The sequence below is a fragment of the Heloderma suspectum genome, chromosome 2 (assembly GCF_057233095.1).
Source record: "Heloderma suspectum isolate Gila_16-S chromosome 2, 16-S_ref, whole genome shotgun sequence".
Taxonomy (NCBI): domain Eukaryota; kingdom Metazoa; phylum Chordata; class Lepidosauria; order Squamata; family Helodermatidae; genus Heloderma; species Heloderma suspectum.
Genome location: NC_139459.1, coordinates 50,988,305 through 51,011,279, shown reverse-complemented (window position 1 = coordinate 51,011,279; position 22,975 = coordinate 50,988,305). Strand labels below are relative to the sequence as shown.

At 42.1% G+C, this 22,975-nt stretch overlaps 1 protein-coding gene across 1 annotated transcript in view; it reads left to right on the top strand.

Moving 5' to 3' along the window:
• The first annotated feature begins 7,058 nt into the window (after positions 1–7,058).
• MAP1B (microtubule associated protein 1B) overlaps positions 7,059–22,975 on the top strand; it is a 96,940-nt gene continuing 81,023 nt past the window's right edge. The window contains exons 1-2 of the mRNA XM_084833509.1: positions 7,059–7,785; positions 17,923–18,024. Coding sequence (XP_084689635.1) covers positions 7,608–7,785; positions 17,923–18,024 — 280 coding nt within the window. The 5' untranslated portion in view covers positions 7,059–7,607. The remainder of the gene's footprint in view (positions 7,786–17,922; positions 18,025–22,975) is intronic.

Below are 22,975 nucleotides of genomic sequence, written 5' to 3'. Positions count from 1 at the left end.
CCATGGGACGTGGCTCTGGCGAGATAGTAAGGACTGACTGGGTTTTTTCCACTCTTCCCAGCAGGCTCTGTAGCCATTTTTGACAAGCCATGCATATGCCATTCTGGGTTCGCACATCAAGACAAGCCACTCTGAAAATGAGTCATCCTGAACAACCCAACAACAAGCCAGGTTGGCTTGTCCATGGTTAATAAATCATGCTGAGGAAACTGTGCCAGGTTTGGACATCAAGACAAGCCAATTGAAACAAACAAGGGTGACAACCCACCGTGGGTTGTTGTGTCATGCAAACCAAGTCAATGCCTTATATGGAAAAGTGAAACTAAAGGTAGAAGGACTGAAGCACAAGAAAGAGAATCCTGCAGTAGTGAGTTTGTTAGTAGAACAGGTCTCTAATTTGTAGTTAATAAAATAGTTATTGTTAAGATGCTGCAGTCTCTGTATTCATTAATAGAGGCAGACTAACATGGGTATTGCCTGAAGGCATGGATCTTTCAGTGATGTATTCTGCAGCGTTCCATTTTTTTACTTATAACATAAGGATAACCTTACTAGAACGAGTTAGGTCTGTTTACTCCAGCATACTAGCTGTGGATGATGGGAGTTTAATCCAACCCATCTGGAGGGCACCAGGTTGAGGAAGGCTGCTCTAAGCATTCACAAAGAGGCCATGTAAATGAGGGACTGTCCTTGTTTGTCTCCAGCATCCACTATTCAGAATGCCATATTTTCCACAAATACCTTATGCTCAAAGCGGTTCACAAAAAACAGACAATTTCAATACAATCATTGTACAATGGATATAATGCATAATACAAAATATAACACCACTGCAAGAATTAACCATTCATTGAAAGCACATCAAAAGTTTAAATAAGTATGAAACATACCAAAAGGTCAATCAACAATAGCCAATATCAATAAAACCAACATTATATCCATATTAAGCCATTTGTTCAGTTCATATTAGAAGATGTAGCAACAAAATGCCTAGCCCAAATCAAACTAGCAGCAAAAGAGGAAAATATAAAACTATGAAAAATAATCTACCCCTAGCATCTGCAGTTGACCAAACAAGGCCAAGCATATGATATCCTTAAGCATGTTATATCCTTATATGCAACTAAAATGACCAAATAAATACTCCACTTTTTGCTAGATGAGCTGCCACCCCCACTGGGATACCAATTCTTACTCCCAGAGAGAGTCTCCCTTTAAATAACATGGCTCATAGCTTTTGACAGGTTTTATAGGTGCCAATTACTATGTCAAGTATTTTTAAAATCACTCTTAACTTTTAAAGAAGCCCTTAAATAATAAATCACTGAGATTGCATATTGGGGGGGGGGTATAAAGGGGAATTGCATTCTGCTCATGTACAGAAAACCCATGTGTTATACATGTACTTTTGTTTAAGGCTGAAGCAGGAATGAATATCTATTTGGGTTTAATAATAAGTTTAATTCTTGGAGTTTTTAATGATGTATTTGAGAATAAGCAAGTATGGTGTTCATCAGACTTTCTAGCATACAGCTAAATTTTGATTTCATTTTTCCTTTGTGAGTACTTGAATACTAAGGAAAATGTGGCAACTGATATGAACTTCTAAGATTTTAGCAGCAGGAATATGCTGACTCATAACCCAAATGGAAACATTTACCCTAGTTTATATGCACTCCTAATATAAAATTATGTCTTGTAATATGGTGTTGTTAATCACCCTATTTCAAGCCCTTGAGTATCTTCCCAGCAAGAAGTAGTCTGTTTAGGGATCTCTAAAACTTCATTTAACCATTTCCTTTAGTTATCCAGAACCTGTGTTTCTTTCACATGCATTTTAGCTTTCTGGCTTCATAGCAAAACTGCATATTCACAACTCAAACTGTAAGTGTTTGAATTAAAAAATAATGAAATTATTTCAGGTCTAATCAGCTGTGTTCTTTTCTGGAAGCTGAGTACCCATATGCCATTGTCATATAAAGCAGTGTCTAGTGACTTAGATTAGATTATTGTAATACACTCTATCTGGAGCCTAACCTTGAAGAGGTTTAGGAATCGCAGCTGGCTTCAAAATGCAGCAGCATGATTGCTGTCTGGGGTATGCCACTCATAAATTCTACCTCCACTCAAAACCTCAACGTATCAATGCTGATAGCATTTCATTGGTCACTAGTTAGCTTCCAAACAAGATTCAAGATGGTGATATTGACCTTTAAAGCCCTAATCGCTATGGACCTGGATAGTTTTGAGTTTGATTGCTGTGTAATTTGATGTATATCACCTTGAGCACCTATTAGGCAGAGCAGCAATTCATAAGAGTATGAAATGAATAAACAAAAATACATTGGAAAGTGCCTCCTCCAATATGAGCCTCCTGTATTTGAAGATCTTCCAGTGGCTATACTTCAGGATTCCTCTTTAGCAGCTCAGATCGGTGAGCCTTAGAAGCAGGGTCTTTTTGGTCATTGCACACTCCCACTTAGAATGCTTTTCCTCAAAATATCCATGCGGCTTCTTCCCTTCAATCTTTTGGGAAGCATGCTAAAACTTTTTTATTCCATCAGTCTTTTGAAACAAGTTGGGAGATATTGTATACCATGTATCTTGGTCAAACACACACCTTGATTGATTCTCAGATAGGTGTGGCTTGTCTCTGTAAGCATCAGCTGATAGCATAAGCCAGTGTCCTATATTCCTGAGTCAGATCATTGGTCCATCTTGCCCATTATTGTCGACAGTGACTGGTAGCAGCTCTCCAGGGTTTCAGGCAGGATTCTACCTGGAGATGCCAGGGATCACATCTGGGGCCTTCTGCATACAAAGCATGTGCTCTATTGCACTGAGCTATGGCCCCTCCTATGGCTGTTGCCCTGGTGAGCACATATTCTTCTGAAGTTGCCTCTCTTAGCCCAATCTCCTGAAATGAACCTACCCGTACATATGTTCAGCATCTATGGTTCTCCTCCAAGTGCCTTCTCCAATGGAAGTTTGGAAGGCAGCAACGAAGGGGAGGGCCTTCTCAGTGGTGGCCCCCCATCTGTGGAACAAGCTCCCCGATGAGGTCTGCCTGGCACCAACATTATTATATTTTCGACACCAGGTTAAGGCCTATTTCTTTTCCCAGGCATTGGCAGCACATGACGAGTTTTAATAGGTTTTAAAGATGTGTCTTTAGTTGTGACTGATAGTTAAGTGTTGTTTTTAGTTATATGTTGTTTGTGTTCTTATGAGTTCAGGAAGCTGCCACTTGGACTTACTCAGTGTTGTCATACATCATCTCTTTCCTGACAGATGTGGCCCACTGGGAATGATGCACTCCACATTGAGGCCCCTACGGCACCCTGTAGCAGTCAAAAGACTCCCTTGGAATATCACAGAGGATGCTGGGCAGCAATTGTCAGGTCACACACAGGGATCTCCTGAGAGCCCTATCTCTAGTATTCTCCATAACAAAGGACACTGGAGTGTGCTTCTCAGATTATGCTTGGGATGTTTGTTCAGGGTGGCAAATTCTTTTGGGCCAGTCCCAGTAAGGAACCAGTTCTTCAACATAAGCTGTAGTGGGACTGATAAGAGCAGCATGAAAATGGCCGTAATGCACTCTGGGGAAAATAGTATGTCTCTTGAAAACCTCTTGCAAATTTTATTTTATTTTTTATTTATTTAGTACTGTATTTATATAGTTACTCCATAACAGAAGTTCTCAGGCAGCTCACAAACAATTACAACATTAAAATATAGTACCAGATAATTAATTTTTTTCACATAAAATAGTGAAAACACAATGAAAAACATGGAATTTTAAATTGAGAGGCCCAGACTAAAAAGAAAAAAAGAAAGAAGAATGATTTAAAAAGCCTGGATGAATAAAAAGGTCTTCATCTGTGCTGAAAAGACCATAAAAATGGCCTCCTTTCTGGGAGGCTGTTCCATGAGAACTAGAAAAGGCCCTCCCTTGTGCTCAGCTACACAAGGTCTAGTAAAAGAAATAACTAAGAACATAAGAAAAGGCTTGCTGGATTAATGGAGCCAAAGGTTCATCTAGTCCATCATCGAGCTTCTCACAGTGGCAAACCAGAAGTCCACAGGCAGAACTTCGAGGCAATAGCCCTCTCCTGCTGCTGTTCCCCAGAAACTGGTATTCAAAGGCCTACTGCCTCAATATCTGGAGGTTACATATAGACATCACAGCTAGTAGCCATTGAAAGACATACCCTCCGCCATTACTATGTCTAATCCCTTTTAAAGCAATCTAAATTAGTGGCCAAACTGGGTGCTGGCCCAACCATTAGGCAGAGTGGATTTTGGGTGGCATGAAAGGGCAACAAATCATTACTTATTTATTTTAGTATTATTGTATTTTTACTGCCAGGGAGAGAGAGAAGCATTATACTTGGGGTTATTATTTTTGTGCCTCAGGCTGACTTGGGGAGCATTTCTTGCTCCATCTCAGGCAGCAAAATGTCTTGGGTTGGCCCTGGACATCACCACATCTTGTGGTAGCAAATTCCACATCATATTTATTTATGTATTTTAAATTTCTAAACCACTCCTTCATCTGCAGAGGAACCCAGGGCAATGTACATAAAATTATAAAAACAAGTACAATAAAATAAGAATAATGTGCCATATGTGCCTGCCCAGACCTTAAGATCATAGTCAGTAGCCTTTCTCTGTGAGCCCCTGCCAAAGGAAGTGAGGCAGGTGGCTACTAGGAGGAGGGCTTTTTCTGCTGTGGCACCCTGGCTCTGGAATGAGCTCCCTAGTGAGGTTCGCCTGGCACCTACATTGTATTCCTTTCGGCGCCAGGTGACAACCTTTTTATTTTCCCAGGCATTTTAGCTTTCTAGACTTTTATCTTTGCTGTTTTAAATCTGTATTTTAAACTCCTCCACTGCTGCTAGGTTTTATTGTGGTTGTATTGTTATATTGTGGTTTTAATGTTCTATATATTTTAAATTGTTTTATTGTGTGCTGTTTGGTTTTAATTTTTGTGAACTGCCCAGAGAGCTTCGGCTATTGGGTGGTATAGAAATGAAATGAATGAATAAATAAATAAATAACAATTACAACAATAAGAGATACAAAGTATTCAACCAGCAAACAACAAACCATCTAAAATCAGTTTAGACCGAACATAAATGTAACATGTTAAAATGCCTGGGCAAACAGGAACATTTTGATTTGGTGCTGGAAAAAAAAGTTGTTGCCAAATGCATCTCTGCTTGGGAGGGCATTTCGGAGCTGGGCACCACCAGAGAGAAGGCCTTCTCTTTTGTAACTGCATAATGCTTCCTCTGAAGATCTTATGGCCTGGACAGGATGATATGTGATGAAGTGTTCCTTCAGATATTTGAACCCCAGGCCATTTAGGACTTTAAAGGTGATAACCAGCACCTTGAATTGGGCTTGATAGTGAATAGGGAGCCAATGTAATTCCTTGAGGATCACTGTAAGATAGCTCCACCTAGGTAAACCTAGCAACCACATTCTTTGTGCTTCCAACCCATTTTCGAGGGCAGCCCCATATATTATGCATTACAGTAGTCCAATCTGAAAGTTATCAGAGCATGGGTCACGGAAGCAAGCCTATCTCTATCCAGGAAATTCAGTAGCTGGCAAAGCGGCTGAAGCTGCTAAGAGGTGCTCCGAACCACTGGGGCGACTTGGGTCTCCAGTGACCATGTTGGATTAAAGAGCGCCCCCTACGCTGCACACTTGCTCCTTCAGAGGAAGTACAGCTCCATCAAGAACAGATTGAACACCAACTTCCCAGACCCAGAAATCACCCACCCACAATGCATCTGTCTGGTCAAGTTTCATCTTCAGTTTATTGGCCCTCATCCATCCCATTGCCGAGTCCAGACAATGGTTCAGCATCTCCACCCCCTCATCTGATTCAGATGATACGGAGAAATCGAGCTGGGAATCATCAGCATACTAATTGTACCTTACTCCAGATTCTTGGATGACCTTAACCACCACCGTCATCTAGCTATGAAAAGCATGGTGGGGAACAAGATGGAACCTTGCAGGACTTCACAGCTCAAATGCCATGGGGTGGAGCAGAAGTCCCCCTTCTGAAACTGACCCTGTGGGTAAGAAAAGAACCACTGCTTCTCAGTGGCACCCACCCAGTCCTAACCCACAGAGACAGTCCAGGGTACAATTCCATAGTTTACCTAGATACCATGTGAGGAAGAACTTAAGAAGAGCCATGCTGTATCAGGCCAAGAATCCACCTAGTCTAGCATTCTGCCTCTAGGAAACCCACAAGTAGGACATAGGTGCAATAGCACCCTCCTGCTCATGTTCCCCAGCAACTGGTATGCAGAGGCATATTGCCTCTGATCCTGGTGGTAGCATATTGCCATTGTGACTAGTAGCAATTGATATAGCCCTGTCCTCCATTAATTGTCTGATCCCCTTTAAAGCCAGCCAAGTCGGTGGCCATCAATACAACTTGCAGTAGTGAATTCTGTAATTTAGCTATGCGCTGTGTGAAGAAGTACATCCTTTTATCTGTCCTGAATCTCCCACAAATCAGCTTCATGGGATGACCCCAAGTTTGAGTATTATCAGAGAGGGAGAAAAATGTCTCCTTTTCCACCTTCTCTGCACCGTGCCTAATTTTGTGCACCTCTGAAGGCGTCTCCCCTTACTCGGTTTTTGTCTGTGCTGAATCTCCTGCCGATATGTTTCATAGGTTGACTCCTGAGGTCTAGGATTAGGAAAGATGGAGAAAGACTTCTTTCCACTTTCTCGACCCCATGCAAAATTGCATAAACCTATTCTACATCCTCGGGTCAAAACAGCCCTGCCATCGGGCCAATCCATCACATCCAAAACAACATGGCTGATCAAATGCAGCTCGTGAAAGAGTGGGAGGAACTCCTTTCCCCAGTCTTTCCCTTCAGTGCCTGCTAAGGAGAAAGGGCCAATGTTTTCTTGGACTTCCCCTCCCTCCGCTGCGAGTGTGTAAATATCCTCTGTGTGGCTGCAATCCTAGACACTCTTCCTTCCCTGGGAACAAGCCCCGTGGGACTCAGGAGGACTTCGAAACAAACATGCATCAAGTTGGGCCGTGTGCGCGTTTATTTACAGAGGCGGCTCCAGTTTGGCCCCGGAAGCTCGCGGGCTGGTCCCGCAGCGGGCTTCTCCTTGCGCCTCGGTGTGCCTTCCTGAGCACTGTTGGCCCACCTCGTCCTTTCTGCTTCCGGAGGCAGCGATGGGAATGATTTGCTGCAGATGACATCAGCTGCCTGTGGTGGATGCTGGCAAAGCAGCAGCAGCCCGCGTGGCTGCGCCGGGCCCCCTCCGCCGCCTCCTCCGCCCTTCTCCTCCGCCGCCGCCCCCTCCTTCTCGCCAGGTCCCAGCCCCGCGCTGTCTCGGTATAAAAACGCCGCCGCCTCCCCGCCCTCCCTCACTCGCCCAGCAGCCTGGAGCGCGGCGGTGCCTCTCAGCTCGCGGGGGTTTGCTTCCCCCCCCTGCCGAGGGAGGCGCCTTTGGAACTAACCCTTTTCTTCCCCTCCCTTCTTTTTCGCGGCCGCCGCCCGAGGGGAGAAGAGCAAGGAAGGCGCCGAGGAGGAGGAGAGGGGCTTGCTAGGATGGCGGCGGTGGTGCTGGAATCGGAGTCGGAGCCGTCTTGTAGCCTCCCCAACGCGGTGCCCCCCTCGCCGAGCTTGTCGCACCGCTTTCTCGACAGCAAGTTTTATCTCCTGGTCGTTATAGGCGAGCTTGTCACCGAGGAGCATCTGAGGAGAGCTATCGCCAACATAGAGCGAGGTAAGGCGGTGGCTGCACTCGTTGCTCCCCCCCCCCCCTTTCAGGATCCCGGAGAAGAGTTCCTTCGTCTCCCCTCTTCCAACGCTGGCTGTGGAAACGGGGGCGGGGAGGAAGGCCCTGGAGGCGACCTACAGGTTGCACAAAAGTCCTTGATGCTCCCGCCATCTCCTGCGGGGGCGAGAGGCTGTTTCTCCGCAACCCTAGTCAGAGGGACTCTGCTGCATAACCTTGGCACAGCCTCCCTCTTCCCGATCACGTCTTCTCCTCGTTGTCTTATTAGCCTGAAATTCGTATGGAAACAGCTGCGCTGACTTCATAGTCCAGCCACACAGAGAAGGTCCGAAAAAGGGAAAATCTGATGCAACCACTCCCTCTCTTTCTCTCTCTCTCTCCCCCCCCCCCCGCTCTGTATGCATGTGTATGCGTGTGCTGGGAGGGGGCGAGGATCCTGTCTAGAATTGCAGTACTTCAAGTTGGCAGCAATATCTACTCAGCCCGGCTACCCCCCTCCGCCCCCAGGCCACCTTCCAGCATCTTCTGCTGCATCCCTTTTAGAAAAGATTCTCACTTCTTCTTGGAGTTGCATTGTGCATGGAATAAAAGAGACGCTGCAGCTGGATTCACTGAAGGGTGTGTTTTCTTCACTGGCAGGCTGCAGCTCTTCGTGAGGAGATGGGCGAAATGGCACCCTTATAATTAATGGCTTTGTTTTTAACCATAGCTGGCTTAAAAACAACGACGACGACCCCGAGATACAGAGCAAAGTTGGTGCCCCCCCCCCGTATTACCAAGCATGTAGGAGAAGGGGAAATTGCAGGAACCAAGTGGGATTTCTTTTGGGGGGCAGGGTGGGATGAGGGGTCCAAGGCAGTTTCTAATCTCTCTAGTACATTAGATGCAGTGTCTGGAGATTTACATGGCTTGAGCTCCTGCAGCATCAACAGAGGAGGGAGGAGACAGGCATCACACAAAGATCTGCAGTTGGCTTTGGCATTTTGCTGCACCAAGAGGCACCAGGAAGGTGGAGACACATCCTCTCATGCAGTTGATCTTGAGTTTGCTACACTTCTTCCTTTTGTGAGTCATTCCTCCTTTCCGTGCCCTGTTGTCATTATACACCCCCCAGACCCCCCCCAATTAGCTCAGAGCAGAGGTCGTTGGAGTCTTTTGCAGAGCCAGCAACAGTGCCTCCTTCGCTTTCTCCGTTTCACCTCTTGCTGCTGCTGCTGGGGAGTCTGCCCAGAGATACCGGCTTGTGGGCGTGGTGCAGTCCGCAGTGCGGTCCCTATGGCAGCCCATAGCGGACAAAGGGTGTTCACACAGTCAAGGAGAAAAAAGAAAATTACATTAAATACCAATTTGTGAACAGCCTGCCTTTGCTTCCGGAAAATTTAAGTACAAAAGATCTGGAGAGCTCTTGTGTTGCAGTATGTGCAGCTCCTGATAAAAGATGCAGCCGCTTCCTTTGTTTCTAACTTTCGGTCATAAGTGGCTTGGGTTTGTTTTCAGGGACATTTGAACAAAACAGACTTTGGAGAGATTTTTCAAGAGAAGCAGCAGAAACAATAAAGAACAGAAATGGTTGTTGTAACATATTGAGCACATTATCTGTTAAATCTTGCCATTGTCCAGCTACAGACAATTGCTGTTGTGAACTTTTATTTAGCTTTTATTTTATGAAAGTCACAATAAATAGGAATATAGGTGGAAACAAGTGGATTTCTTGTAGTGATGCTCTTAAATATAATGCTGTGTCCATTGTATGAATCTGAGGAATGCAATTATGCAGTTCAAATAGGATAAATGCTACATATATTGAGAATTAAAACTTTTAAATATTCATAGGTTGTATACAAATACTTGTTAAAATCGATTTTTTGAGCTGATTAATTGGTTGTGGCTTTATTTGGGAGAGGAGGACAAGGGATTTCAAGCATCTGCCATTGTCAGGCAACCCTTAGGCAGTGCCTTGAGTACCTTCTTGCTATATAGGTGTGGTTCAGCAGATGGAGGACATCATTTGGATCTTTCTATTGTTGCTTCACTCCCTACAAGTGGCCCTAATTCAAAACTGCTTTGGGCATTTCTTCTTAAACCTATACTTTCATGAAGACAGGGCCACCTGTATCGGTAGCTATTTTTATAAGACACCTGTTTTATCCTCCCATTGTATAGTGACAGAAACCTGCTGGGGCTGATCTTTGTTTTATACTCCTCTGGTTATTTTGTTTCTAATTTTACCTAAAGTCAAGCCAGAACTAGCTGCATTTTACTTAAAGTTATCAATAATTTAATATAATAAATGGATGTGCATTATGCCCCCAAGGCTTCTGATGTCAATACTTGCCCCCCAAGAAGAAATAATGTTTAGCATTGAAGTTTCAATACTGGTATATTTTTTTTCTTGCTGCACATTTTGGTTGTAGCTTCCATCTTAAATACTGGATTAGAAACTGGGAGTGATGATAACTTTAGAAATTCAGGACTGCACGCATCATTCATTTGATTCTGAACCTTGTCTGATCAAAGCCTGTCCATTTCTTTCTGTAGAGCCTGCATGGCTTGATTAAAACACTTTTCTTTGGAAAATCTTAATAAACTGTCACTGGTAGCTTGTCACATGAGCTATGCATTTGCAACAAGGCCTTCAAAATTTCAGGTATCTTATTTGTGCTCTCAGTATTGCCCCTTGGGTGCCACCCTTGAAGATGCTGGATTAATGTGAATCACTGCAGAGAAATTTGAGAAGACATCATGTACTGATGGCTTACTAAAGGGTTATCCTGAACAATCTGGCAGATGAAGATTTTTATTTTATCTTAAACATTGTCAAGAGGGGCCTAGAGTTCACAGTCTTATTAGATATAGCTATAGAATCATAGGGTTGGAAGGGGCCTACAAGACCATCGAGTCCAACCTCCTGCTCAGTGCAGGAAGCCTGATTCCCAGGCGGTCTCCCATCCAAGTACTAACCAGGGCTGACCCTGTTTTTATCCAGCATGATTTAAGAATTTCCACTAAGCTATTTATTTTAATGGTCTGGTCATCCTTTTTTCAGTACTTGGATCTGGATTTTCAGTACTTGAACCTCTTGGATCTGTACAAACTCAAGATTTGTGGGTGTGCCCAGGTTACTAATGGCGGGCCTATTGCCAGATCTGCTTTGCTTCTTACAGAAGGAAACAAACAGTCCTAGCTCAATTGGACTTTCCTTGATCACTCACAACAAAGCAACAAATGTAAGGACTTCCGCCCACTATTAATGAATTCTGTGTTGTGTTTCTGTCAGAACCACTGAATTACAGGGCTGTATTGTGGAACTGACTGACAATGGATTGTTAACATGTTACCATGTTTTATTTTAAAGTCATGGTCTGGCTTGTATCCACAGCAAAAGTCCCCATTTGCCTCAAGAGGTCTGCATGCTATTCGGCAAAAAATGATATATGGGTGAATTAAAAGAAAAAAAATTCTTGCAGAAGAAGGCATCTAGCAAATTGCTGAATTTGGCTACCAAATGCCTTTAAACCTGACAGTCCTTCTCCAAGTGGCTTGTTTCATCATTCATGCATAGACACAGTCACACATCTGAATTGCACCATGTGATAAAATATTTTCATAAAATAAATATGCTCATCATTCTGTTGCATTTAACAAACTCTCAATATATTCTATGGATGACAGTATAAAGGTGCTAGAAAATGAAGATGAGTTTCAAAACGAACACCCAGCCAGTATGTTACGTTAACATAAGCAGCTGTACTGGGTCACAACAGTATTTCTTTGGCACTTTGCTCTATAATGTGTAGGAGAGAACTGCTAGAGTGCTATCCAGGCATACTTAAATGGAAAAAAATCCCACAACTCCCAGCATGTCCCAGCCAGACATTTAGAGCTGGGACATGCTGGGGGTTGTAGGACATTTTTCTATCTAAACATGCATAGGGTTGCACACTTAAGAAGTAATCTAATCTTTTATTCATTTTGAATCTCTGACTCTATACAGCAGCCTTTCCAAACTTGTCACCCTCTAGATGTCTTGGACTACAACTCCCATACTCCCTAGACATCTGGCTGGGGGATTATTGGAGTTGTAGTCCAAGACATCTGGAGGGCAACATGTTGGGAAAGGCTAGTACACAGCTTTTGTCCTTGACAACTATATAACTGAGAGTAACCATGTGAAGGATTTCATCCAACCTACTGATTTTGATGGGGCATATGCATAATTGTATAGGGTTGCAGCCTTATTCTAACCTCTAAGTATTTGTGTAATACAGGGGTGGGGAACTTGTGCTGCCTGATGTTGCTGGACTCAAGTCTCATCATCTCTGATCATTGGACAAGCTGGCCACAGGTTCCCCTTGTATAATGGATGATTCACAGATACATGTTCATCATTTATTGACTGTAGCATTAAGTGGTGACTTGGGTGTGTGAAATTAGTCACCATAGATTATTGGCAAGCTCAAGTTTATTGGTCTAGGGCAGGGGCAAGCAACTTGTGGCCCTCCACATATTTTGCCTACAACTCCACCTTTAAAGGTGGCCTAGAAATAATTTTAGATAGATTACACAGATCAGCCATAGCCAGCATAGCTAATAGTGAGGGATCATGAGAGTTGTAGGCTACAGCATCTCAAAGGCCACAAGTTGCCTATCCCTAATTTAGGGCAAGGAAACCTGGTGCCCTCCAAATATTTCAGACTACAAAACCCATAAACCCCAGCCAGCATAGCAATTGTCAGGGGAGGGACTATTGGTCAGTGGCAGACCACAAGCTTTGCATGGAGAAGGTCTCAGATTCAGTCCCTGGCATCGCCATTTTAAAAAGGTTTGTGGACCAGGTGATGAGAAAGACCTCTGCATGAAAACTGCTGCTGGTCTGAGTAAACAGTAATATCTGACTTAACATAAGATAGCTTCCTATGGTCCTAGTCACAGGCAAATTATTGCCTTGTGTCAATTCAAACACAATACTTCTCAATGGAAACAGTTTAAGAATTTGGCTGAGAATCAGTAATGATGTCATAAGTCAAGTGCTTAAAAAAATGAAGGATGAATCAGCCTTTTTCCTTTTTTTGGACTCTGACACATTTGGCCATTACTAAATCTCAGAGGCTTCCATGAAGAGCAGGAATGAAAGTCCATTCTAATTCATTTAATACAATGATGTGGGTTTTCTTGAAAATTTTCTATTTTTTTTTCTTAAAAAAAAGCATGCCATGTTAATTTTCTATGATATATAGAATTGGGAAAAAAGTTCAGTAAAGCACACTTATATTCAAATACATTCAAATCTTTATTTAGAAAATTCTTTTATTTTTATTGGAATACTTGCAACACTGAAGACTGTTCACATGCTAATTTTAGCATGCCCATATTGCTGTGCTAATTTGGGGAAATGTTTGTCATGTACATGTGCTTCCTAGGAGAACCTCAAAAGGTTAATTACAACTCTGGGCAAGTTCAGTTTGATATTGTATCAATTCATTATAGTGTTAATTTTATGAAACAATGCATTTTAGAAATAGTTTTTTTCCCGTGGCAAAATTTAACCATTTTACCATGGGAAAGGTTTCATCCCACATCACTGGTTAGTACATTGCTGCATACTTAACTTTTTCTAAGATTGGTTTATTTAAAAATAATAATAATAATTAGAACTTACATTCACAACTAATGCAAAAATGAATTGCTAATGGTTGACATACACATTACTATTTCTCTTGTAATAAATTGGCAGACATATTTCATCTGTCTGACAAACTTGATTGGATTAAAACTATGTAACAAGTGACCATATGAAAAATTGTTTTAGACAAAGAAATCCAAGTTCATGTGCTACAGAGGGAGCAAGCTAGTGTGAATGACATTGGTGGTGCAAAAACATTGGAGACATTGAATTTGACTGCAAATTAAAATAACCATTACACCAAGAATCACGCTGTTAAGAGGGAAACAACTTCATATTTTTTCTAATGAGATTTCATTACTGTTACAAACCAGACTGTGTTCTAACCAGTAAATGCTTGAATTTAATATTGTTCATACAGCACTTTTAACAGTTCTGTATGGTTTTCTAGGCCCCCTGAGCTAACTTCTTAGCCACAACATGGTTCTTTTAAGAATAAACCATAATAAAATCTCAACCCTAAGGTGTGGAGTATATTTTGTTAAGGATGGTGTGAAGGAAGTAACGTTGCAATTAAGTAGGAACTCCTGCTGGTATTAATGTGCTGTTGTAGTTGGGAGTGGCTCCTCCCCCTTTGGTTAGTCACTTCCTGCTTTCAAAATACAGAGTTTGAATATATATGTATATATGTATATACACACACACACACACACACACACACCCTGCCCTACATATTTGCGGAAGAATTAGCCTGGTCTTGTAAGCTCTGCTTTCTCTTTTACATCAAGCAAACATTTTGGCCATTTACACTAGAATCCTATAGATTGCAAACCTTGAAGTAAGCCCCATTGAACTCTAGGATTGCATTGTTAGATTTCTTTAGCCTTTTAAATATATGTTTTTGGTTTTGTTTAAACTTCTGCCATCTGAAAAATGGCAGGTGACCTTTTGAAATATGATATGGCAACTAGTTTAGACTTGTTTTCAAAATATCTACATTTATTCTGCCATATAGAACAGTTGCTTGCAGGCTTTTTTGTTTCAAAAATACAACCCTTAAACTGTCTTATTATGATTATGTGCATTTAACATTTAGTATTTGTGTCCTGTACACTTTTGTACCATAGAGAAGCCTTTCCAAAACAAACAGTAAAATTTATTTAAAAATAGGATGCCTTGGTTTAAAAGATGCCAATGTGGCACATTAATCTGTGTTTTTTAAAATAAATAAATAAATAAATAAATGGAAATGTAAGCTATTCAGATCCAGGATTTTTAAAAAGGCAACATCAAGTATAATATTCCCCACTTGGTTGTACTCCCATATTTAGCTCCCCCCAAGGTGGGGGCTGCCGGTTGTGGACTTGAACCCCACAGTTGTCTCATATGACTTAATAGTCAGGAAAGCCACCCAATATTGGTATTTGTTGGAGACTGTGAAGGGCAACAAAGGGCAAATGTTGTGATTTCTTCACTAGAAAAAGAGTTAATGCATGGATCCTATTCACAAACAAAGACTAATGTCCATTGATGGATTGCCTTATTAAAAACTGCCAGGCATGGGGCTTGTGACAGGGTACTACAGAAGGTACTATAGGCAGACAGCATGGCTGGAGGACTGAGGGTCAGGTAGCCAGTTAAACAAATGGGAACCAAGAGCCAGAACAGGAAATATAGTCATGGACAGGCTGAAGATCAAATACTAGATTGGATAGATGAAGTGAGGCAGGCAAGAGAAAGTTTTTGCTACCCAATGGGATGACTTGCTCAGACTACAAGACCAGCCTACAAGGGATGGTTTTATAGAGCTGGTGGCTCTCTTTCAAGCTGCAAGGCCAGCTGACCACATTCAGTCTGTGCGGTCGATTAACAGCATTCAAAACAGTTCTTGCAGGCCAGAGGGCACTCTTGTTCTATGGCAACTTTCCCAAACCTGGTGCCCTCTAGGTATTTTGGACTTGAACTCTCATCACCCCCAGCCAGCATGGCCAGTGGTCAGAAACTCTGGGTAGTCCAAAATATTTGGAGAGCATCGGGTTGGGGAAGGCTGTTCTGTGGAGTCTGGTTTTGCTGACTGATTCAAGGCACAGAACACTAGTGATTCTGGAGACAAGTTACCAAAGGCTTTCTGCCAGAGACCTAAGTTTGAGAACTCTATTTGGCACTTTATATCTATTTAGAGCAAGTCAGCTGAAGGCCCTTGATCAAACACAACTTTGTGGAACAAAAGCTCCTTATAATGAAATACTTCAGATCAAATGAAATCCTGATATGAAAGGCTATTTTGGCATATTGGTGTACTTGCTATAACACTACTATTTATGTCAATTTGCCCGTTTCTTAAGGGCCATCTTGCATGTACCGAGGCCTTTTGAGATACGGTAGGTTGCAACACATAAGGCCTTTTCTGTGGCAGGGCCCCATATGTTGAACTCCCTACCCCAAGAATGTACATGTTCTTAGTCTTTACTGGTGTTACTCTGGTGCTTGAAGACTCTTCTGTTTCAGCAAGCTTTTAACTCAGTCATCGTTTAAATTGTTTAGTATTATCTATTGCCTGGATTTCTACATTTTTTCTTTCTTACATTGTTTATAGTTATCATGGTGGTAATTTTTATGATGATGTGAATTATTGTTATTTTAATTCTGACTAATGGACTTTGAAAATAACTTTGACTACCTCTGTAGGGAGGGGGAAAGCAGAATCTTTTAAAATATAATAATATTTATAGCATTATGGTGTATGCCTTTCTGTGTGACGGCAAAGTGGCTAATAGAACTGTCCATGTTGTACAATTGTGTCTTTTGCGGAAGAGTTAAATAATAAAGGCTCTTCCTATAAGAGCTCTGTGGTCTAAGGATTAGGATCTTGAGCCATGGGTATCATAAATGAAAATGTGAAAGAGACCGGCTAAATGTTCTTAATCAAGAGCAGTCACCACTTTATATACTTGAGTGACCATTTCACCTATGGTTGAAGATTGGTCAATGTTTGTTTGGGTTTTCATTCTTCCAACATATGGAGGAAGGCTAGACAGCCATACGATATGTGGTTTTCTGGGAACCAACCTTCCCCTCCCTCTACGCTACCTCGCAGGCAGTGCGGAACAGCCCTGTGCGCCGCACTCAGAAGAAGAGCGCGGAGTGGCCAAAATGGGGCGTTCAGGAGAGGGGAAGGCAGAAATACTGATACGACACATCCAGTGTGTCATCCGGCAGCCTCCCCCCCCCCTCCGCCTTCCCACATCTAGACAACTGAAATCGGCTGTCTAGCAGCAAATGCAGGGCAGGAGAAGCGTGGAGGGAAGATCCCCTCCGTGCTTCTCCTGCCCTGCATTGGATAGGCAGTTGCCTCCAAGTTCGGAGGCGACCGCCTGTCCCCATAGGATTGCACACTTATATGCAAAGAAGCAGAGATTCTAATTCAGTGGAGGCTGGTGGCTCCTATGTCAGTGGGGCAGTGAGTCTGCTCTGGGTTTCAGTCAGAACCAGTCAGAACTCTAAAGAGCTATCCAAAGTGCTGAACCATATCCCCAAAATTACATTGCAATCCTATACCCACTCACCTGGGAGTAAACCCCAATTGAATTCAGTGGGACTTACTTTTGAGTAGACAGGCATAGGATTGCACTGTAAATTGTTAAACACTTGGTCAGTAGCCTATACTGCTGCTGCTAATTCAAGCTGGTGATTGTGAGCAGAGATATGTGGTGGTAGTCTTGCTTCAGACAGTCCAACATATGCTTTCAAAGTAAATCAAAACAACCTAGTTGTCTGTTGAATTTTATCTGCAATAGTCCAATGTTTTTTAAACGGGTAGGTTAATATTTCATATTTACATTCAGATGCATAGGCAAAACAGACATATTTTATTTTATCTTCTAAAAATAAAATTTGTCTAAGACGTTCCTGGGCAGATTTTATTGGTATATACCACTGAACAAGTAGGCTGTTTAAAAAAACAACTATGTTACAAAGTGGTTTGAGAATACATATTGGTTGGTATTCCAGAATCCTGCTACATAATAATAATAATAAAGTTAGTAAAACATTTGTGCTTGCAAAGGCTGAAGCTGAAATTCTGTTAATAACTGTACTCCAAAGTATTGGAGAATGCTCAGCATGTTGAAGGGTTGTTGTTGTTCAGTCGTTCAGTCGTGTCCGACTCTTCGTGACCCCATGGACCATAGCACGCCAGGCCTTCCTGTCCTGCGATCTCTCCCGGAGCGTGCTCAAGTCCATATTCATTGCATTAGTGATGCTATCTAGCCATCTCATCCTCTGCCGTTGAAGGATTAGGACATAGAGAATGAGAATAGGTGTGTGTGTATTAAATATTAAAAACTTCATGCTTTTAAGAGCAGAGAGTCTACAGACAGGGTTTAGATAGACAGACAGACAGAGATAGATATACATTTAGATTTTATTAAAGAAAATCGAGAAACATGCATTCTATTCTTATCCAGTAATTACATGTTAATGTATTTTGCCTTGATTTTTAGGAATCCGATCATGGGACACAAATCTAATTGAATGCAACTTGGATCAAGAACTCAAACTTTTTGTGTCTCGCCATTCAGCTCGATTCTCTCCGGATGTGCGAGGTGAGGCTTGCCTTTCTGTCTTTTCCTGTACATAACATGGATAAACAGCTATGTGCATGATGAAACTTAGTTTCAGTTTAGTACACTGAGGTCGCAGTTCTATCAGGATAGCCTCCACTCCGACGTGCACCAGCTAGATAGCCAAAATTGAACATCTACTAAGAAATGCAAGGCACCTGGAGCAAGGAAGAGAAGATTCCCTCTGTGCTCTGGCTGCCCTGCGTTGGATAGGTGTCAGCCTCTGAACTCAGAGGCTGACACCTATCCAACGCAGAGCAGCCAGAGCACAGAGGGAATCTTCTCTTCCTTGCTCCAGGTGCCTTGCATTTCTTGGTAGATGTTCAATTTTGGCTATCTAGCTGGTGCACATCGGAGTGGGAGGCTGTGCGGTGCATAGGAAGCCTTGTAAAGAGGCTTCCACAGTCCCCTCCCTGCCCCTGGGAATGCCCCCTTTTCGGCCTCTCCATGCTCAATTTCCAAGTGCGGAGACCAGTGAGAACTGTGCCGCCTACAAGGCAGTGGGGGAGGGTGGCAGGGACCGTGGTTTCTGGGAACTGAGCTCAGAGCCCTGACATAGGATTGCTCCCTGAATTGTCCCCCCCCCCCAAGTACAAATAAGCGTTTGGGATAACACATTTTGTCAATGTATTTGCATGTATGATTGAATGTTATATAGAGAATCATTTGTGATTAATAACAGAACTGTAAATATATTGGTTTCAAAGAAAGCCCTGTAGAGGCCAGTAGAAAATAAATAAAGTATAGAAACCTAGGATCACAGCCAAAAGCTGTAATTCTAAACAGGCATACTAGGAAGTAAGCCTCACTGAGCTCAGTGGGAATCAATTCCCAGGAAATATGCTTAGTTGGACTGTAAGCCCTAGTAAATAACCAAGCTGCACATTGTACCCTGCAAATAGGGTTCAGTTTTCAGAATAACTTGTTTGTACAGTTCTGTGTCTTCCCTATATGTTCTTTTTTTGCAATAAAATAACACTGTTAAGAGTTAACAATTTTGGCATTGTAACTACATATCAGCTAAAGCTGAAGTAATTAGGATACGTGGTTTGGCATAACTTCGTTGTAGTTGGGCATACAAATTTGAAAAACATGCAGTACCTTTAGAGACAACTATGATTTTGGTGACATCAGATTGAGTTAACGGTTCCTTTTAGGCTGCAGTCCTGTACACCAGGGGTGTTGAACCTCTTTCAGCTTGAGGGCCAAATTCAATTTCAGAAAAGCTCTTGGGAACTGCATTTCAGGGGAGGGCAGGACTGAAGACAAAAGAGGAGTGAGCAAAATATTTAAAATACCAGCATATTTTAGCTTAAAGCTTTTGCTACCAGTAACTAAGCCTTACAAGAGGCATTTCAAACATTTAGAATGGGGAAAAACTGTGCAAAAGACAAGAAACCACCAAATGATCAGTGCTCAGAGGAGAGGTAGTGAGGCCAGAAAAAGCAGACATGGCCATCTGGGAAACTGGAGGGCCAGACTGGAATTCCAGCTGAGGCAGGTTTGGCCTGTGGGCTTGAGGTTCAGTACCCCTACTATACACGGTTACCTGGGAATAAGTGTCATTTAACATAATGAGGCTAACATCTGAGTAGATATGTATAGCATTGAAACCTCAGATTGCTTTCAAAGCCCCTGGGAACAGCTCTGTGGGGGTGGGGTGCATGGAGTTCTCCAGTGAGGAGGGAGTATTAGATCTGTCAGCGGTGTCAGTCCCATTGGCAGACAGGACAGTGTCCACCAATGGACTTTGGATACAGCCCACTGTCTTCCGAATCTAGAAAAATGAACGTGTTTTGTTTATGCGTCCTGAATTTTTAAAAGAGTGAAACAAACATGCATATGCAGCATCATCCAAATGGCTGTTCCACAGGTTCCACAAATGGTTCCACAGGTTCCAAAGAATATTTATAATATTAGGCACAATGTGTATTATACAGAGTTATTTATGAGCCAGCCTCACCTTGGTTTGGCCATAGATTCATTCTTTTTTCTGTAGTGAGAGTACACAGATGAGGGAGTCTAGGCAAGAAATTATTTCTAAGGAATAATGGAATTTACTCCTATTAAATCTGATGTAATAATTTACTAATGTATATGTTTGCACGTACTAACCATTTGTACAACTTCAGTACTTGTAGCACTATTGTGCACTATTTAAATAATTAACATTATTTTATTTAATTCTGGCACAGTTCTGTTTTGTGATACTGTATTAGCATAGCTCTTGGCATATTCCATCATAAGAATGTATGTGGTGGCAGAGTAGATTTTAGGATTAGGCCATAAGAAACACCATGGGCTTGATCCAAAGCTCTGAGGATCTCTCTGTACAGTGTGCTGCCTTTTTGTAGATTCCATGTTAGTTGTACAGAGCCTTCTCTGTCATGGCTAGCTCAACATCTGTTCTGGGTAAATTGGTTGAAGGCATTATTAAAGATAAAGTTAGTAAGCATATTGAAGGACAAGCCCTATTGAAAAAGAATCAACACAGTTTCCGCAAAGGTAAATCCTCTCTAACCTTTTAGAGTTCTTTGAGAGTGTCAATAAACATGTAGACAGGGGTGATCTGGTAGACATTGTTTACTTGGACTTCCAAAAGGCTTTTGACAAAGTCCCTCACCAAACACTCCTTAGCAAAGTTAGCAGTCATGGAATAAGAGGAGAGGTCCTCTTATGGATCAGTAACTGGATAAAGATCAGAAAGCAGAGAGTAGGAATAAATGGTAAATTCTCCCAATGGAGGGAAGTAAATAGTGGGGTCCCACAGGGATCTCTATTAGGACCAATGCTTTTCAACCTGTTCATGAATGATCTGGAATTAGCAGTGAGCAAGTGGCCAAGTTTGTGGATGACATGAAATTATTTAGGGTGGTTAAAACAAAAAGGGATTGTGAAGAGCTCGAAAAGGATCTCTCCAAACTGGGAGAATGGGCATCTAAATGGCAAATGTGGTTCAGTGTAGCAAGTGTAAAGTGATGCACGCTGGGGCAAAAAATCCCTACTTCAAGTATAGCCTGATGGGATCTGAGCTAGCTGTGACAGACCAGGAAAGAGATCTTGGGGTTGTGGTGGACAACTCAATGAAGATGTCAACCCAGTGTATGGCTGCTGTAAAAAAGGCAAACGCCATGTTAGGCATAATTAGAAAAAGAATTGAGAATAAAACTGGCAATATCATACTGCCCCTATACAAATCTATGGTGCAGCCACACTTGGAATACCGTGTACAGTTCTGGTCACCACACTTGACAAAAGATATTGTAGAGCTGGAAAAAGTGTAGAAAAGGGCAACTAAAATGATCAAGGGGCTGGAGCAACTCCCCTATGAGAGAAGGTTACAACAGCTGGGATTGTTTAGCTTGGGGGGAAAAAGGAGGGTAAGGGGAGACATGATAGAGGTGTATGAAATTATGCATGGTGTGGAGAATGTGGATAGGGAGACTTTTTTCTCCCTCTCTCAAAATACTAGAACCCAGGGTTATCCTATGAAGCTGAGTGATGGGAGATTCAGAACAGATAAAAGTAAGTACTTCTTCACACAGCCCATAGTTAAACCATGGAACTTGCTGCTACAGGATGTAGTGATGGCCACCAATTTGGATGGCTTTAAAGAGGGGTTGGACAAATTCCTGGAGAAAAAGGCTATCAATGGCTACTGGTCTTGATCACTATGTGCTACCTCCAGTACCAGAGGCAGTGAGCCTGTGTACACCAGTTGCTGGGGAACATGGGTGAGAGGTGCTGTTGCGCTCATGCCCTGCTTGTGGGTTCCTGGTTGACAGCTGGTTGGCCACTGTGTGAACAGAATGCTGGACTAGATGGACCCTTGGTCTGATCCAGCATGGCTCTTCTTATGTTCTTAAGAGAAGACCAGGAAAGCTTCCTCAGATGCAGAGCTCTGTGAATACTTTTAAGGCTTCAGATGTGTGCACTGGAGTCACTGTATTGGACATGAATTTATAAGAATCACTGCAGCAAATTTCTGACTTTAATCAAAGGCTGCTAAGTCTCTTGCTTGGGCAGTGTGTTTGACAGCATTATAAAAGAACTAAAATAATGTAAAACCTCTGCTTCTGTTCAAATGAATACAGTAAGATTATATGCATCATATTTCTGAATGATACAATTTAAAGTACTCTAGGAAATATTTTCTAAGAAAAGTATTTTCAGCTTTTTTTTGTATGCTACATTTGTATGCTTAATCTGTCATCAAGCAGGATTATACTTTAATTGCAATTCATCACTACCTTTACGGTGTCAGTTATGGATATGTTTCCAGTACTCCAGTCTTTGAACAATCACTGGAAAACAATAAATGTTTAAGGCATTGAAAGGAAGCTGTCTTAAACCGGAAAATTCCTAAGAAATTCATAAAATGAGGTTCATACTCAACTTGACAGTGGGCAGTATCTAGTGTTGTCAGAGTGCTAACATAAATCTATGCTAGTGCAACTTCATTAGCACTTGCTAGGCGAAGGGGAAAAGCTGTGGTTTGCTGCTGAAATTTGGTGTCAAGCTGCTGCTGAAATTTGGTGGCAAATCCTTGCTTTTTTCTTTTGCCTAGCAAGTGCTGATGACATTGTGCTAGCGTTGGTTTATGCTGAATGCAACATCATTAGCTCTAGTGCTGTGATAGCATTAAATACTATAACTTTTTTTTTTGGTCTGGTTGCGCAGTTAGAAACATGATTTTGCTTGTATACCTGCACATTCCCTTGTGTCTTGTCATTGTGGCCTGTATGAACTTTTGTTCTGACATTCCTTACAATGCCATGCAAAGGATGCTGTTGTGACCTTAGTCATATAATAGAAAGGGAAATGCTTTAAGATAGAAGCACCTAAGTGTCATGATATGTAAAACAGACTTGCACTTGACTAGATTAGAATGTCCTTGCTATATAAGTCCTGAAGTTAAATGACAAACCTTGCA